Source organism: Geotrypetes seraphini, chromosome 13 (assembly GCF_902459505.1).
Source record: "Geotrypetes seraphini chromosome 13, aGeoSer1.1, whole genome shotgun sequence".
NCBI classification, from domain to species: domain Eukaryota; kingdom Metazoa; phylum Chordata; class Amphibia; order Gymnophiona; family Dermophiidae; genus Geotrypetes; species Geotrypetes seraphini.
In genome coordinates this window covers 73,341,189-73,359,878 of record NC_047096.1, presented here as the reverse complement: position 1 = coordinate 73,359,878, position 18,690 = coordinate 73,341,189, and the positions used below count along the sequence as shown (strand labels likewise).

At 44.0% G+C, this 18,690-nt stretch overlaps 1 protein-coding gene across 10 annotated transcripts in view; it reads right to left on the bottom strand.

The window, feature by feature from the left end:
* Positions 1-20: 20 nt before the first annotated feature.
* GPATCH8 (G-patch domain containing 8) overlaps positions 21-18,690 on the bottom strand; it is a 134,297-nt gene continuing 115,627 nt past the window's right edge. For all 10 annotated transcript variants that reach the window (XM_033919391.1, XM_033919394.1, XM_033919396.1 and 7 more), the window contains 3 exons: positions 13,913-14,056; positions 7,164-7,294; positions 21-5,059 (listed from right to left, as the gene is read on the bottom strand). In XM_033919391.1, coding sequence (XP_033775282.1) covers positions 1,249-5,059; positions 7,164-7,294; positions 13,913-14,056 — 4,086 coding nt within the window. In that variant the 3' untranslated portion in view covers positions 21-1,248. The remainder of the gene's footprint in view (positions 5,060-7,163; positions 7,295-13,912; positions 14,057-18,690) is intronic.

The window sequence follows — 18,690 nt, the reverse complement described above, 5'->3', positions numbered from 1 at the left end:
GGCAAATGTCCTCTCACGCCTTTATTATACTAAATTCATCCAATGTTTCTTATGCAAAAATCACTTTTTTTTTTTTTTTTTTACACATTTTATATTACATAAACTTCAAAAATACATGAGCTGGATAAAATATACATGCTTAGTTGTTTGTTTGTTTTTTTAATTTAAGTTCTTGTAACCATTTACACAGAAGCCACCAATACTGCCAACTCAATAGATTACAATAAAAGTTGCTGCAGTATAGTAATAAGGGTGGATGCAGGTGAGCTGAACTCATTAAAAGAGCATTTCATACTTTAGCAGTTCAGTGCAATTCTTGGTCACCCTACAACTTAAAAGAAAAGCGTGAGCAAAACATTCTAAATTGTATTCTCCCCAGGTTATAGGATTCCAAGTCACAGCTGCTCCTCCCGTTCATAACAAAGCTGTTCTGGAAGCTCTCATTTAGCAGTAGGCATCGGTTGGCCTCTCTTCTCTCCCTGGAAATGATGGGTTTTCACACATCAAAGTATCCAAAAAGGAGGCAGAACACCGATGTTCATGTTCAAGGCCTGCCTGAAAGTTTTGCCAGGTGGGTAAAAACTGCAGATGTGAATCAAATCTCATTTCTGCTCTAGGTCTGGAAGCAGCACGTTTTTCCTTTTATCACTACAAGCCATCCCAGCAGCATTTTCAATAGCAAGAAACTACAGACCAAGACTGCAACAGTAAACCTGCTTGATACGCCTTGCCAGCAAGACATGCCTTTGTTACTCATCAAACCCCTCCTCCATTTTTGTACTATTCCAGGTATTATTTCATTGGAACTCTGAATTCATCCAATTTCACAAGGTTGACACTCCCTTCCGCCACCCCTTCCATGCTGAAGGGGCATCAAATGAATGGAAAGCTCTATAACTGCACACAATGAATTAAAACAAGGAATAAAAATGGAACTACTGGGAAACGGCCATGGATAGTGCTGAAGGAGATTTAGATTCTGAAACCATTCCAGGACCTGGTGCTGCTAATAGCAAACCATCTTCTTAAATCAAAATGAAGCTGGAGAAAATCCCTAGTACAAAACACATCAACATGTTAAAAAAAAATCCTTCACCATTTACATAACCTTTCAAGTCACATCTCAGGTTCTTTGGCTGTTAAAAAAAGATGGCAGAGGCATTTTCATTTATTATACCTGCCAGCTTCATCTACTTTCTCCTCCCTTTCTAGGAAGACCTGCTATTCTCCTTTTCTTGAGATTTTGTGTCATGTGCCATGACTAGGAGGGTGCTGCAAGTCTTGACCTGAGAAAATGGGATGCAGGAGCGGGTGAAGATGTAGTGCCGTAGCGGCTGCAGCAGGCCGTGGGGCAAGGAGGGTTGGGTAAAGTGCATGTGGGACATGATGAAGGGTGAGTGGCCCAGGGTGGAGAGCAGATGCAGGAATGATATGGATTGGATGGCTGGTTAGAAAAGTAGCAGGGTGGGCTGGAATAAGGGAGTGGGTTAGATGGGACAGTGAAATGGGGGTCAAATGTGGCTGGGGTATATGATGCACCTGGGCAAGAGGCTGAGGATGTGGGTGTGGATGAATGCCAATGGCTGCAGCAGCAGCTGCAGCAGCATGATGTTGCAGGATGGCATGCTGAACGGTGGTGATAGAAGTAGCGGAGGCTGCAGTTGGTTGCTGGATATGAATAGGCTGCAGTGTGGGTACTGCTGGTGCCATCGCAGCTGCTGCAGGGAAGGCCTTGACTTGTTTTGCCAGCAGCTGCTGCTGGATGTGCTGTTGAGCTGCCTGCTGGAGTTTGCTGTACTTCTCCATTTCTTCAGGTGTAAATGTGATTGGTTGACTTTCCAGTGGTGCTAGGGATGAATCCTCTACTCCTTCAGGCTCTCCAATGCCAGGTTCTTCATTCTGGGACACATAACCAGAAAAGTGTTCTGTCTCTGGAACCAGAGGGATCATACTGGTTTCTGCAGGGAAATGCTGATTATCGTTGCCAGCAGATTCCAGTGCCGTACCATCATCATCTGTATCAGCTATATAACTATGTGGCAATAGTTGCTCCGTAGATCCATAAGAGTCTGGAAGGTCTTGCACAACTTGGGGAGCTGGTGGCACCTCAGAGGAATTCTCAGATATCTGGTCCTGAACGTCTATACATTTATCTTGCTTTACTACATTTTCCAAAGTAGAAATGTTTTCTGCCAGAGGAATCTCTGTACCACATACCTCTTCCTCATCCTGTTCCTGTTCTCCTTTCTCTGCTCCTGATTCCTCACATTTTTTGGTGATGCATGGTTTACGGATAGTTGGCAACTTGCCAATTAATGGAAGTACTGGCTTGTTGCCCAAAGATGGAGGAAGCTTAGGGCCAAAGTACCCTTGAGGAGGATCTTTCAGTTTAAGCCCTGTCTTGTTTGGCCCCATAATTGGTTCTTCACTTGTACCAGGCTTCTCAATTTTTCTCGACTGGATTTTCTCCAGTAGTTGTTTTGCTGTTAGAATGTGCTTTCCTTCTGTACCAAGTTCTTTATCAGAACTTTTTTTCAAATTGCCACTACTACTAGTCTTAGTAGCATCACTTTTACTGTCTCCCTTTTTCAGGTGCCCCTCACTTCTTCCACTTGAGCGGCTGTAATGTGGAGACTGGGAGCGATAGATTTTAGAACGGTTAAAATCTCTCCGACTGCTTCTCCTGTCACCTGGACTGTCATGGCCCCGGGAACCTTTTCTTGAAGCTGACCTTTGAGAATGACTTCTGGTGCTGCGGCTTCGATCCCTACTATAGCTCCGACTCCGTTTCCAGCTGTGTCCTGTAATGCTTCGACTCCTCCGTTTACTTCTACTTCTACTACGGCTGCTACTTCGGGTCCTTCCCCTGCTTCTTGTACTTGATCTCCCCCTGGCATGGGTGTGGCTCCTGCTTCTGGATCGGCTTCGACTTGGGCTCAGGCTGTAGTCATCCTCTGAAGATGTATACTTATGCCTTTTGGACCTGCGCTTTTTGCTGTTATAGTCCGAGTCAGAACCATGAGAACGTTTTGAGCCACCTCTAGAGCGATTACTGTACTCACTGTAGTCACTATCTGAATAACTCCTCCAGCTGCTGTATCTGCTATGGTCTGAAGAGCCATCAGAACTTGATGAGTATGATCTTCTTGAAGTTCTATGTGAAGACTGTCGGCGTCCTGATCTAGATTGGCTCCTAGAGAGATCGCTGCCAGAGTCGTCATCACTATGTGATAATGATTTCTGTCTGGAGTGCTTATGGTGCGATCCATCACTATCATAGTCACCACTACTGTGCCTACTCTTGTGGCTGGTTCTATTGCTCTCTGGTTTGACAGAAGTCTGTCTTCGAGAGGAATTGGATTGTGGCGTCTCCGATTTATGCTTCTTACTGCTGTGCTCCTGGAAAGCACTGGTCGCATCATCCTTTTTGCTGCTACCACTGCCATCATCAGTCGAGAGGGACTTTCTTTGCTGTTCATCTTGAGAACGACACTTTCTCTTCTGTGACAAGTTAGTGTCTTGCAATGCTTCACTTTTTAATGTTCTCTCTCGCTCAGTGGAAAGGGAAGACTTGATTTTCTTGTGCTTATGTTTTTTGTGTTTCTTCAGCTTCTCACCCCCAGCTGCCATATCTTCCTTTCGTTTTCGCTTGTGCTTGCCTGCCTTTTTATGCTTCTTTTTCTTTTTATGTTTGTGGGATTTCCCAGCCTTATCTTTTTTACTTGGAATGCTTTTGTGACCACTGGTGGCAGTAAGTTTGCCACAGCCAGATGAACTTTCTTCTTGGTTGAGTTGTGCCCCATATGTATCTACCAATCCCTTGATTTCAACTTTGACATCTAAGCCAGCCGTTGTAGTGTCCAGTCCCTTGTTGGTTTTGTTGTTCTCAGTAGATTCTGCAGACTGTGAAGACTCTTTACTTGGAGAAGTGATACTTTTTGTTTTTATCTCACCCTTGGCCTTTGCATCTTTGTTTCGTGAAAGTTTAAAGTCAAAATACAAAGGATTGCAGCTGTAAGAAATCACTGGTTGCACCTGAGTGAAAAATAAGAGTTCTGATGGCCATTGGAGAGTAGTACTTTCATCTTTGCTCAGAACTGGGAAAAATGGACCAGTGGGTTGTTTGGGACCATCAGCAAGTTCTTTCCCACCTTCGAGGTTCTTGGAAGGTGCCTTTGAAGCTTCTACATCCAGAGTTTTGTTTTCTGTAGACTGTCCATTGGTGGTCTCTGAATTTTGTTCCTTCATTTCCATTTTGTTCTTCTGCTCTGCATGGTCTGAGGTTGCTTGCTCCTTCTGCAGTTGTGGACTGGTTCCAGTGTCTACTATTTTTTCTGCCTTGCAGACCTTATGACTAGGAGAATGGCTCTTTTTCTGGTCTTGGGTGCTCTTCTCTGCTTCAATCTGATCTGTAGACCTCATGAAGAGCAGGAACTGAAAATTTGGTTTTACTTTGCAGTGTGCTGGGGGCATGTAATGGTAATACTCAGGTTCTGTCTGCAAATTCCTTTCTTCTCCCTTCATCTTTTTTAGTTTGGATAATGTACTAGCTAGAGATGCACCAGAGTCTCTCTCCTCCTGGTCCTCTTCATCAGCTTTACTGTCAGTGTTGCTACTATTCTCACCCTCCCCTAGCTTTTGTATGCTTCCCAGATCTGAAGGGGTTCTCTCATCCACTTTGGTTTCATCTCCTGCACCAGCTTCCTCACTCTGATCTTTGAAAACGGAAGCAGAAGATTCTAACTTTACGGGAACCTTCTTGGCAAATGAAAACGACACGCAAGTCTTTTGCAGTTGACTTCCTGGCTGATTCTTAATGCCAAAACTAAGGGCTGGTGTGGTAGGAGCTAAAGCCTGCCCTGATGTAACAGCAACGATGTCTTGGCCACTGTTAAGTGGCAAACCTTTGTCCAGAACTGGTTCTGCAACAACAGGGAAGGAACTAATCAGATTTATGGAACTGTAGCTCCCTGGTGGACACTCTTGGTCGTTTTCAGCTCCTCCCTCTTCGTCCACAGCCACAATGGTAGTTTTGAACATGGGACCACTTCCAGGGGCACTGTAAGATTGTTTAAGAAAGAAAAAAAAAAACAAGTTAAAAGGCTAAACAAAAGTTATAGAGCACTATAATGTATATCTTATCTGCTTATTATCCTTTAGAAAGGCATTCATAATGCTCACAATCATAGCAGCAGGCAGTCTCTTAAAGTACAAAACTAACATAAAAACTGAAATCTCTTCATCCAATGAAGTGGATCTTTCAAAGATATACATACATTGGTTAAGACCTTCTTAGCCTACTACTAACTACTGAAATTCTTTATTTTAAGAAGTGGGCAAAGCATGCGGAGCATGAGTCATGAATTTCTTTCCAATCCATCTGCATGTAAATTAATGCATAGGTATATTGGTGGATATGCCAAGTTTCATCCCATTTTGTTAAATTTTTGGAATTACTATGCCCCTAGACAGACAGATGGACAATCAGACATTCTTGACCCATTCTGCATAATTCTTTTCAGTTTCTGTTGAGTTGATAGGAATTAAAATGGGAAACATGATTATATCGAGATTGTAACCCTAATGTTAAAGAAAGAACACACCCTAAACTTACAAATCATTCTCAATACAGCATGCATTTGTTTAAAAAAAAAAGATGATGTTGACTAGAAAACTGAACAAACACATTATACCAAGAGCATCACCATTAGGGCTTTTTGTTATCTACCAACATGTATTATTAATAATCATAGAAACATAGAAGATGACGGCAGAAAAGGGCTACAGCCCATCAAGTCTGCCCACTCTGCTTACCCACCCCCTGTCTATGCCCTAATGACCCAATTTCCTTATCTTGACCCTCGTAGGGATCCCACATGGGTATCCCATTTATTCTTAAAGTCTGGCACACTGTCTGCCTCGATCACCTGCACTGGAAGCTTGTTCCAATGATCAACCACTCTCTCTGTGAAGAAATACTTTCTGTTGTCGCCATGAAATTTTCCGCCCCTGAGTTTGAGCGGGTGCCCTCTTGTGGCCGAGGGTCCCTTGAGAAAGAAAATATCATCTTCCACTCCCAGCCAGTCGGGTTTTCAAGATATCCCTAATGAATATGCATGAGAGAGATTTGCATACCTGTCACTTCCATTTTATGAAAATCTCTCTCATGCATATTCATTAGGGATATCTTGAAAACCTGACTGGATGGGGGGTCCCCAGGACAGGGTTGAGAACCACTGCTCTAGATCCCTCCCCTTCCATCCAGCACCTGACCCCTTCTCTTCTCCCCCCTTCCATCCAGCGCCTGACCCCTCTTCTCCCTCCCCTTCCATCCAGCGCCTGACCCCTCTTCTCCCTCCCCTTCCATCCAGCGCCTGAGCCCTCTTCTCCCTCCCCTTCCATCCAGCGCCTGACCCCTCTCTTCTCCTTCCCCTTCCATCCAGCACCTGACCTCCTCTGCCCCCTCCCCTTCCATCCAGCACCTGACCTCCTCTACCTCTCCCCTTCCATCCAGCACCTGACCTCCTCTCTTCCCTTCCGTGTCTGCTTTCTCTTCCCCTTCTATCCAGCACCTGCCTCCCTTTCTTCCCCTTTCATCCAGGATCTCTTTCCCTCTCTCGGGTGGCAGCAAAACAAAGATAAAGGAATCACAGGGTCACTCTATTCATCCTTGTACGTCTGGCCCTGCCCCTTCTGACATCACTTTCAGTTCTGGGGCAAAGCTGATTGCTGCAAGGATAGAGCAGTCCCACAACATCTTGTATCTCTGTTTTGCCGCTGTTGAAACAGCAGCAATGGTAACAGGTTGTGAGGAGATTTTTGGGGGTACAATGGCACCTGTGGCTCCCCTCCCGTCCTGATGCCCATATGTATAATAATTTATACATACTGCATTACCAATATTAGCCATTCTTGGTATTCAAGTTTTCTTCATCTTAAATTCTGATATTGCTTCACCCTTTCTGCTATGGTTGTTTTTTGCTTCTATAAAGCAGAAAAGGTTAAGAGGAAGAAAGATGAAGTCATATCAAAGGAGAGGTAGAAAAACCTCAACCAAAGTGAAGAAATTCACTGAAGAACGAACAGCATAACATGCACAGAAATAAGCCCATAGCTGGTGGCATCCAAGCATGGTGCTTAGGAAAGATCATCCTTCTGCTCACCATTCTGACTGCTTCCTTTGCTCAGCCAACTCCAGAAGGCGTCTGAGGGCTTTCTCTTGTTTCTTTTCATCTTTGCGGGATCTTGACGAGACATTGCGAGCAAATTCTCTTTGTTTGAGATCCTTTAGTCTCTGTGGTACCAGAAATAAAAGTGTTTGGGGTCAAATACATCAAGGAGAATTATAGGAGTTAAAAAAACTGCTCTGAGGTATTACTTAAAAATGGCCTTAAACCACATCAAACAAATCTTAATCCTCCATCTCAAATTACTGTAGTTTTAGTTTAGGTAATTCAACAGCAGCACAGATTTGAGTGAAATTTAGATCATTAACATGAAGAGAGCCATGTAGCCCAAAAAATAAACAAATATGAGACAGTTTTTGTTTGGTACTAAAAATACTTAAATCTAGATTAGAAAAACAAAACAAAACAACAACCACCACCACCTAACAGACTGTTATATTATATAAATCCCTTTAACATCTCCTTCCTGCTGTGTGGCTCCTATGTCTCCAGACCCTTCAATCCAACTATCACTGAATGTTTATTCAAATAGGATAGACACTGCTTTTACATTTGGGCACCATGCACATTTCATCTGCCCATTGTAATGCTAAAAAGCACACGTAACCAGCTTTTACTTTCATTTAGAATGGGTTTTAGTTTCCTATCAACCAATGATATTCCTCCTCATTTAAAATTCACAAGTTGAGGTGGCAGTTGTTGCTGGGCTCCTGGGATTGGGGAGGCTTCAGGATGCCAAATATTGCGCTCTATAATCAGGTTTGCCTTTTACGATATGTCTGGGATTGGGTTTTAGGTACTACTCTTTATACTGACACCTCTTTGGAATGGGATTATTTTTATCCTGCTCACCTCCTCTCTCTTTTTCATGCTTGACTGGCGGATGTGCCTGCTCCTAGTAAACATAGTGCCTTGTTTCAAATGCTTTGGGAGGCGTGGTGGCGATTGCTTCCCCTGTGGCGTCAGGATAACAAAAATGTGGTAGAACTTGTGTATGTAGTTTAAATTCTTCAGTGGTTTTATTTGGGTTCTTTTTCCTATTCAAAAATTGCCTGTGAATGTTTGATTTAAAATATGCACATTAACCTTATCTATGTACATGCAAAAAGTGACGAGAGCTTTGAAAATTTACCCCATAATGATCCAACTGTTCTGCGCACGGTGTCACCAGTGAAATCTATGCAATTCCTTTTTATACTCTGATCCTTAACAGAAACATTTGCATTATTCTTCCTTAAATGTGCCCCAAAGTCCCTGATTTCCAGATTTCCAACCTGTTCAGCTATGCAGAAGAAAAGGTTTTGAAGTTGCAGCCATGAGCAGATTGTTATACGCTGTCTGCTCTCGAGCTTGTTGGGGTGACTTAAGAGGGCATATTAAGAGAAACAATGTGATCTGTTCCTATGGTCCTGACAGGCTCATTATCCACTATCTATTTCCTTTACAATCAGAGGACATTAATTGCCATGAATCTCCAAAACTGCACAAAAATGAAGCCATGGTGGGCCGTTATTGTTGTTGTTATGACTTTGCGAGGGAGGCACAGGGTCTGTGCCTTTTTATTTACGTTTTAAATCATTAATGCTTTTTGAAAGCTGTTAACAACTAGTTACTTTTAGCTGGGGTTTTCGAGTGTTTACGTAGACTTTGGTCTCTTAACTACGTAAGTATTTCTATACTTGTCCAATTATCTCAGTTGTGCATGCCGAACCGTTTGTTGCTGTGCCTTAAAAAGAAATGTATATAGTGCTTTCTTGTGTAGGTTACTGTCAATAGGAGAGGGAAACAAGTATACTAGTCAAGTCTGCTGCCCCTCTCTATCATTTCTATTAAGAAAGAGGCACCATATTTAAAGGGTTGAGAGATGACCTCAGCATTATATAACTATTGCATGATTAGAACTGTGTTTTTTTCATATAAGAGTTAATAGGGAGCTAAATGAGGGTGAATACACGGTGGTGGAAATCTGAAAGAAAACAACTGATGAATTAAATTTAATTCAACAGCTATATGGAGAAAAACGGTTCACGGAAGTTTCGCCCCCCACATTTCGCCCCCAGCAATTCGCCCCTCACATTTCGCCCCCGCACATTTCGCCCCCCGGATGTTTCGCCCCCACACATTTCGCCCCCGCACATTTCGCCCCCACACATTTCGCCCCCGCACATTTCGTCCCCAGCAATTCGCCCCTCACATTTCGCCCCCCACATTTCGCCCCCACACATTTCGCCCCCAGCAATTCGCCCCTCACATTTCGCCCCCCACATTTCGCCCCCAGGTATTTTTCGCCCCCACACATTTCGGAGCGCAAATCCTTACCTCACGGGCCCTCAGTCCAGCTGCTGGGGAGGGAGTCGAAGTCTGGCCCCGCCCCCGCGATCCGCTAGGACATGAAGGGGGATCGGGGCTTGGGCCAGAGGGAGGCAGGCAGAGCAGCAGGCAGGCGCAAGCTTTCTAAACTCCTGCCCCACTGCTAACCAGCTGCACGGATCCACTTAGTCCAAATCAATGCCATGAGCAGCAGCGCAATTTGGTGCTGAGCGGCTTCCTTACTGGCTCCCAAATTCTCGGGAGAATTCTTGGGAGCCAGTAAGGAAGCTGCTCAGCGCTGAGAAGCAGTGCCAAATCGCGCTGCTGCTCGTGCCACTGAGATGGACTAAGTGGATCCGCGCAACCGGTTAGTAGCGGGGCAGGAGTTCGGAAAGCTTGCCAACGATCGGCAGAGGTAGGAAGATAGGGCAGGGAGGAGGAGGGGGGCAGTGTCTGGCCGCGGCGGAAATATAGCCATCACATTTTCAAGATCATGTGCCTAATGGAGAGGGTTCAGGAAACGCTGGTCTAGTAATTCAGCACTGAGATGGACTAAGTGGATCCGCGCAACCGGTTAGTAGCGGGGCAGGAGTTCGGAAAGCTTGCCAACGATCGGCAGAGGTAGGAAGATAGGGCAGGGAGGAGGAGGGGGGCAGTGTCTGGCCGCGGCGGAAATATAGCCATCACATTTTCAAGATCATGTGCCTAATGGAGAGGGTTCAGGAAACGCTGGTCTAGTAATTCAGCACTGAGATGGACTAAGTGGATCCGCGCAACCGGTTAGTAGCGGGGCAGGAGTTCGGAAAGCTTGCCAACGATCGGCAGAGGTAGGAAGATAGGGCAGGGAGGAGGAGGGGGGCAGTGTCTGGCCGCGGCGGAAATATAGCCATCACATTTTCAAGATCATGTGCCTAATGGAGAGGGTTCAGGAAACGCTGGTCTAGTAATTCAGCACTGAGATGGACTAAGTGGATCCGCGCAACCGGTTAGTAGCGGGGCAGGAGTTCGGAAAGCTTGCCAACGATCGGCAGAGGTAGGAAGATAGGGCAGGGAGGAGGAGGGGGGCAGTGTCTGGCCGCGGCGGAAATATAGCCATCACATTTTCAAGATCATGTGCCTAATGGAGAGGGTTCAGGAAACGCTGGTCTAGTAATTCAGCACATTGAAGGCACGCAAGAGAACCAACTGCAGCTGGAGGATGAAAAACGGCGGGCTGTTATTGTGAATCCAGCTCGGGCATGCCTGGAAGCCAGCGATTCAGACACCGCCTCGGACCTGGCGTCAGATGACAGTGATGCCATGGAGCAGAGTCGGGAGGAGACACCGCAGGGGCTGGAACTACCCTGACGCTGGAGCTGCTTGCCAGAATAGAGGGAGGGAGTGGGCATCTGCAAAACAGATGCAGAGAATTTTTACAAAATGCAGCCTAATTTTGGGTCTCTTTTATTTTAAGTTGGTGCAGTTACCAAGCCCCGATCCCCCTTCATGTCCTAGCGGATCGCGGACGAAAAAGGGGAAAGCCCGGGGGCGGGGCCAGACTTCGACTCCCTCCCCCCCTTGGCTTCGCTCGCGCACACCAGCAGCTGGACTGAGGGCCCGTGAGGTAAGGATTTGCGCTCCGAAATGTGTGGGGGCGAAAAATACCTGGGGGCGAAATGTGGGGGGCGAAATGTGAGGGGCGAATTGCTGGGGGCGAAATGTGTGGGGGCGAAATGTGGGGGGCGAAATGTGAGGGGCGAATTGCTGGGGGCGAAATGTGTGGGGGCGAAATGTGTGGGGGCGAAACATCCGGGGGGCGAAATGTGTGGGGGCGAAATGTGTGGGGGCGAAATGTGTCTGGGGGCGAAATGTGGGGGGCGAAATGTGAGGGGCGAATTGCTGGGGGCGAAATGTAGGGGGCGAACCTTCCGGATCCCGAGAAAAACAACTACCCCTAATAAAAAGTTACCCTACATCTTAAAATGCCTTATTATAGTATAGCATGCCATATGAGTGTCAGTGAGAGGGAAAGAGAGATGGTGAACACAGGGAATGGAAGAAAATGGAGAATTTTTGGTCATAGGGAGGGAGTGAGGTACAGGGTGATGGGATAATCGCGCGCCAGACGCCAGCGCGCCGACAATTCGGCGGAAGACAGAAGCGCACGGGGGAAAAAATAATTTTTAAAGAGCTCTGACTGGGGGTTTGGGATGGCAACCCCCCCCCACTTTATTGGTTAGTGTTCGCGCTGCCGTTGCGGGGGGTGGGGGGGGTGAAACCCCCCACATTATAGAGAAAATGGAACTTTTCCCGAAAAAATCAGAAAAAGTTCCGTTTTCGCTATAATGGAGCTTTCCAACCCCCCAAACCCCTCCAACAGCAGCGCGAACACTAACCAATAAAGTTTACTTTTCCCCCCCGTGCGCTTCTGTCTTGCGCCGAATTGTTGGCGCTGGATTGTCAACGTGCTGACGTTTTGCGCTCCACTGTCTATGAACTGAGGTACAGATGAGAGGTAAGAAAAAGATGAGAGGGAGAAATGTTGTGGTGGAAAGGGAACAGTGGGACAGATTGAAAGGGATGCAAGAGGAAGGAATGTTGGACATAGTGGTGGAGGGAGAGATGTGGCATGGTGCTGGAGAGGGGTGATAGAAGAAGAAGTGTTGGGCATGGGGCTGGTGGGCAGGGGCGAAAGATGACAAAGGGATAAATGCTGAACCATGGTAGGAGGAACCAATGGACAGCAATAGAAGAATTTACAGAAGGCGGGAAAGCGGAAAAAAGAAACTGGGACCAACTTGATGGAAAAATAAGTCTCCAGACAACAAAGGTAAAAAACGGTATTGACTAAAATATGTTAGCTTTGGGAAATGTATATAGCATGTGTCTTTGTATTGTGTTCAAAAGAAAAGGAAATGCATTTCTGGTTTTATTTCTACAGTGTTGAAGTACTTGCTGACCCTTGCTGTGGCTGGTGATGATCCCCAAGCGCCGCCAGCAGAGGACTTCCTCTAGAGAGATGGCCAGAACTCCCCTCCACCAAGCACAGCAGTCACTGGCAGCATCCATGAGCCACTGAGCATCTGTGAGTCAGGGACGCTACTGCTGGCAAAGCTTGGCAAAAGGGACCCCCGGCCAGCTTCAGAGGAAGTTCTCAGCTGACAGCTTGGGGGTCCTCACCAGCTGAGTATTTATATTTTATATTTACATTAGAGACGCTGGTAGAAACCTGTTTACAAAGTATGTATTCTTCCCAATTAATATTTCCAAACTAATAAAGTGTCTGCTTACTTGTAAATGGGTCTCTACCAGAGCCTTTAATTCAGTAGCATAATTAAATGAAATAACTACTTCTGAAGTTTATAGGGACGGGCGGAGACAGATTTGACTCCTAGCGGGGTTGGATGGGGAAGGGTTTGATTCTACCGGGGATGGGCGGGTTTGATTTCTGTCCCTAAGCAACTCTCTAGTCCAGGGGTGGGCAACTCCGGTCCTCAAGGGCCAGAATCCAGTCGGGTTTTCAGGATTTCCCCAATGAATATGCATTGAAAGCAGTACATGCAAATAGATCTCATGCATATTCATTGGAGAAATCCTGAAAACCCAACTGGATTCTGGCCCTCGAGGACCGGAGTTGCCCACCCCTGCTCTAGTCTCTTGCTGTGCATGACATCTGAGGTGAAGGTGTTTATAAAAAACAAAAAACAAAAAAAAAACACAAACCCAAACAAACCCCCCCCCCCCCAATAAAACCCCAAAACACATAGTATATTAAACACACAAAAATTAATTACTATTTCCCAGTGAGTCTCAAAGTCTGAATTTCTGGCTATCTATAATGAGGATTTACAGAATATATTTGCATGCATTTAGTCAAAGATCCAGTTTATTTGAGAATTAGGTTATCCTGAAAATTACAACCACTGGTTTTCAGAAGCATGAATGTAATCTGATATTTAAAAAGGAACAAGCACATTAAGTAAAATGGGACTTTATACAATTTTAGTATGGCGGAAATGAAGATTGTATCTGAATTCATGACAGTAGGATAGGCATATGGGATCTCTTAAGGAGGAAGAAATAGTGGATGATATAGATGGGCAGACTGGATGGGCCGTATAGCCTTTATCTGCTGTTATTTTCTCTGTTTAATCAAGATGCATCTGGACCTTCTTTTTCACCAAATACAGCAAAACATGCTTTGGAAATCTACACCTGGAATCAGAGGTCTCTATGTTGCTCAATCATTTTTGCAATCTTGACCACTACTACTTATAGTGAAGCTCATTTTCAACCCTAGCATCCAGAACTTCATCCTGGGCTTCAGAAAAAAGATATATATTACCCCCTTCACATCAAAGGGAAATTCAAAAATAATAGATCACATATACTAGAGTTGATACACTTCCACACTATCCATGAATTTGATATCTCACCTGTTTGTGTGCATGATCATAAGAGTTGATGTGGTTGTCAAACTCCTGGTGCTTTTGATATTGCTTGTCACAAAGCTCACAGTAGAAATTTGCTCTCAAATCTTCTAGAGCTTTGGCAATTGCCTTCTCTTTGTCCACATAATCCTGCAAGTTGTGTTTTTATTAACAATTAAAAAAAAGAGAGAAGAAATGTAGCAGCAGGTCAATGGTAGGTGACTTTGTCAGCAAACTATCAAAGTTAAATCCAAAATAAATGCTGGGAGGAAATGGAAAGGTCATTTTCATTGCTGTTAATTTGCAACTAGTGGAATTAGTTGAAGCTGAAACATTATTATTTGATAGTATATTTGTTGGTCCATCATCAAATGACCTTTACAAAATGTGCTGGGCCTTGAAGGCCCTACTTGCATTTTTTTTTTTTTAATTTAAGCAATCTTCAAATCCAAGAACTAATCTTAGAAAAATATCCAAGAAGCAACACACTAAAGAAAACTGGACATGATTGAATTCAGAGAAATTAAGCCATGCATCTACATAGGATCCTGGGAACAGTATTATTAGACCTGCACTTTCACCAAAATTGGCTGGTTTGGGGAAAAAAAAACATAAGTTAAAAGAAAAAAAGATCAGATAAGCAACTCTTAACTATTAGTTTCTTTTTTAATGGGAGGTCAACAAAGAGCTAAACATTTGGGATGAGCAAAGGGGGTTAAACAGTTGACCAGAAAATGTTTCTTCCTTTACTTATTCCTTTCCTTAAAGGGCTACATCCTGTCCTAAATTCTAAGCTGTAAATTGAAACGCTGCATGCAAGTGCCTGGGCCCAGGAATTTCACAACATGTAACCTGAATACTCCATTACATTAATGGCAAATATCTAATGAAGAAACCTAATCTAAGGAGATATAACTTCATCTCCTTATCTTTCTTTACCAAATTTAAATGTAACTACTAAGACACATTTAGCAAGGAGACCTAACTTTTAATCTGCTAGCTCAGGGATCTCAAAGTCCCTCCCTGAGGCCGCAATCCAGTCGGGTTTTCAGGATTTCCCCAATGAATATGCATTGAAAGCAGTGCATGCTCATAGATCTCATGCATATTCATTGGGGAAATCCTGAAAACCCGACTGGATTGCGGCTCTCAAGGAGGGACTTTGAGACCCCTGTGCTAGCTAGTACTTAGAAATCTTTCAGCTGTTCATTGGAAGACTTCTCCCCCTTTCATCCCAAGCTGAGACAGGTTCTCATGATTCAGGCATCCTCTGTCAGGTAATAGATGGAACAGCTCTTTTAAGCTGACAGTAAAATATTATCTGAAACTAGAAAAACCCAGAAAATGGGAGCTGAAAAAGCTGAAAGAACAAAAAGACTCCCAAGCCCCAAGGCGTAAACTGTGATCAGGGGTAGAGACCGCCCACAGAGAGAATGGAGGAACTGAAGTGTTCCACTCAAATTAACCTAAGAAAATATATAACTTAAAATTGTGTAGAGAGCCCTCAGTCACACAGCCACCTCCAAACGGAGGCAACGGCTGTCACTGGCTTACACCAAAAGGTGTCAACTGTGGAACATCCTTGGGCTCTCAGTGAATTTAGTGCATTATAACACAAAAAGTGCTTAAAGTGCTTACTTAATCATCACTCACGGTGAGTAGTGTCTACCCCTGATCCAGGGGGGCTAACAAAAAACAAGTGTCCAAATTCGACCAGCAAATATTATCAGTATTCTAGTTTAAATTTCAAGGCAATTTTGAACATGCATATTTTATTGATGGGTACCTGACATTTTACAATAAGCACTTTTAAGGAGAAACCTTTCTATCCAGAATTAAGAGAAGGCCATTGTTGTCAAGGTGGGATCTTATCACATTATATGGTATGCAGGAAAGTTCTAGTGTTCCTCCTCTGGAATGCAATTTTACAACTAGAACTATTATACTGATGAGAGGTGAAAGATCACTCTGGCATCATTAAAATGCAAAAAAAGAAAAATCTTGGGAGAAAATACGATATATAAATTGAATTCACAATAAACAATGTATATTAGAATTCAATGAAAAAAAAATAATTTTTCCTTTTAAAAGATGAATTACGTAAATATGTGAAAAAAAGAATAAATTAAATATCAACTACCATAAAATATTATATTGTGAGTGCTCAGTTTAAAACACCATCCAAACACAGCAGCAGTGTCATAATGTGATGTAAGAACAAGACATCATCACACCCATCTGCCTACCTTGAACATTGATATAGTTAATGTGAACCTGTTAAGCAAGCTTATAAGGCCAAGTATTGTATAGAAGTTACGCTTAACTTTGATGGAAGTCTATCACGGAACATTTCCATCAAAGTTAAGTGTAACTTCTATACCTTTCTCTACCTGCGAAACCTTACTCACTTATGCAGATGATATTTTTATACTGATAGAGATAGATCCAGATACCAATGATTTAGTATCTAAAGTTAATCTCTGTATCTCCAAACTCCTGGTGTGGGCCCAGGCCGTTCGGCTGAAACTGAACGCGTCTAAGAAGAAATTATTATGGCTAGGCCCAAAACTGGATTATCTCCCTAGTTCTGTAACACTGGCTTCTGGATCCTCCTTATAAATCGAGTTTTCTGCCGAGATCCTAGGAGTCCTTTTTGACTCCTCACTCTCTTTCAAGGATCAAATTAACTCTGTGATTAAGAAATGCTTTTTCAATTTGTGCATGTTGAGGAAGGTTAGGCATCTTTTTAATCAACACCATTTTTCCATTCTAGTTCAGTCAATCATTTTATCTCATCTTGATTATTGCAATGTCATTTATCTTAGTATTACAAAAACCTGTCTTTCCAGACTACAATTGGTCCAGAATATTGCTGCTAGATTGATTTTTGGGAAGCATAAATTCGCCCATGTGACACCATTGCTTCATAGTCTTCATTGGCTCCTTGTGTATTTCAGAGTCCAGTTCAAATGTGCCTTTGTCATCTTTAAAATTCTTCAAGGTATTTTCACTCCCCTAGTTCCTTTATCTTGGAATCTTTATAGATTCTTTTTTGCAAGGGGTGACCAACAATTCAAACTATCCTGTCCTTCTAGCAAAGGTATCAAAGGAGTCAAGTTCTTTGGTCAATCTTTGACCTTCAAGTTCCCTCAACTTCCACTCTTTCTAAGCTCTGTCCTCCCTTCCCTTTTTTTGTAAGTCTTTGAAAACTATCCTGTTCACTAAGCATTTGGATAACTAATTCTCTTTGATATCTCCTTCTCTATAGTTCTTATTGCCTAAATTAACTATTGTAAACCGAGACAAGCTTTCCTCGATTGAAGTCTTGGTATACAAAGCCAAGCATTAGATAAGATTAGATGAAAAACTGTGAAGGGTGGATCTGCTACTAATGCTTGAAACTCACTGACCCTCCTGGCAGAGGTGAGAGCAATAAGGAAAATCCCTTTCCAGGTGAGAAACTTGAGATGAGCTGTGGCCATTGGTTCAAATGGTGGCTTCATCAAGCTGGAAAGTACCACATCAAGGTCCCAGACTACAGGCAGAGGCTTGAGAGGTGGTTTAACATGGAAAAATCCCTTCATGAATCTGGAAATCAAAGGATGAGCAGTGAGAGGTTTACCCTCTACTGGTAGGTGGAAAGCTGTAATAGCACAGAGATGAACTCTGATAGATGTAGATTTGAGTCCAGAGTCAGACAAAGTAGATAATCCAACACCACTTCCACTGCCAAGGAAGTTGATCATGATGATTAAGGCAGCACCAGGAAGAAAACCTAGTCCACTTTTGCTGGTAACATTGTTGAGTGGCTGGTTTCCTGGATGCTTCAAGGATTTGTCTAACAGGTTGAGAGAGATGAAAAATAGATGGATTCAACCCGAGAGAAACCAAGCTGCCAGGTGCAATGATTGCAGATTGGGATGCAGAAGAGATTCCTGAATCTGTGTAAGCAGAGTAGGAAATATTGGAAGAGGTATGGGCTCCCTGGAACTGAGCTGAAGTAGAAGGGAGAACCAATATTGCCTGGGCCACCGTGGAGCAAAGAGAATCATGGTGGCTGCTTCTCGCTTGAGCTGAGTTCTCAACATGAGAGAAATTGGAGGGAATGCATATAGAAACAGGCCCATCCAATCCAGGAGAAAGGCATCTGCTTCCAGACAGAGAGGAGAGTAAAGTCTGGAGCAAAACTGGGGCAACTGGCAATTGTGAGGAGCCGCAAACAAGTCCACTTGAGGAGCGCCCCATTGAGCAAAGATGGACTGGAGAGTTGCAGAGTTGAGAGTCCATTTGTGAGGCTTAAGAATTCTGCTGAAGTTGTCTGCTAGGGAATTCTTCTTCCCTTGAATGCAGACAGCCTTTAGGAAAAGGTTGCGAGCGGTAACCCAAGTCCAGATTGTCTGTGCGAAGGAGGACTCGAGGGCAGAGTAGATGATGAAAAGCCTTGAGGGCATAAAACATCGCTCTGAGTTTCAGGAAATTGATGTGAAATTTCCGCTCCCTGGCAGTCCAAAGACCCTGAGTCTGAAGATCGTCCATATGAGCCCCCCAGGCATAAGGGGATGCGTCCGTCGTGATGGCCTTGTGATGAGGGGGCAAGTGAAAAAGGAGACCTCTGGAGAGACTGGAAGAGGTCATCCACCATTGAAGTGAATGCAGAAGAGATGATGTCACAGATATATGTTGCGAGAGACGATCCTTCGCTTGAGACCACTGGGAAGCAAGGGTCCACTGATAGTGAACAACCTGTCTTTATCTACTAAGTCTATTCCCTTCAGTATCTTGAA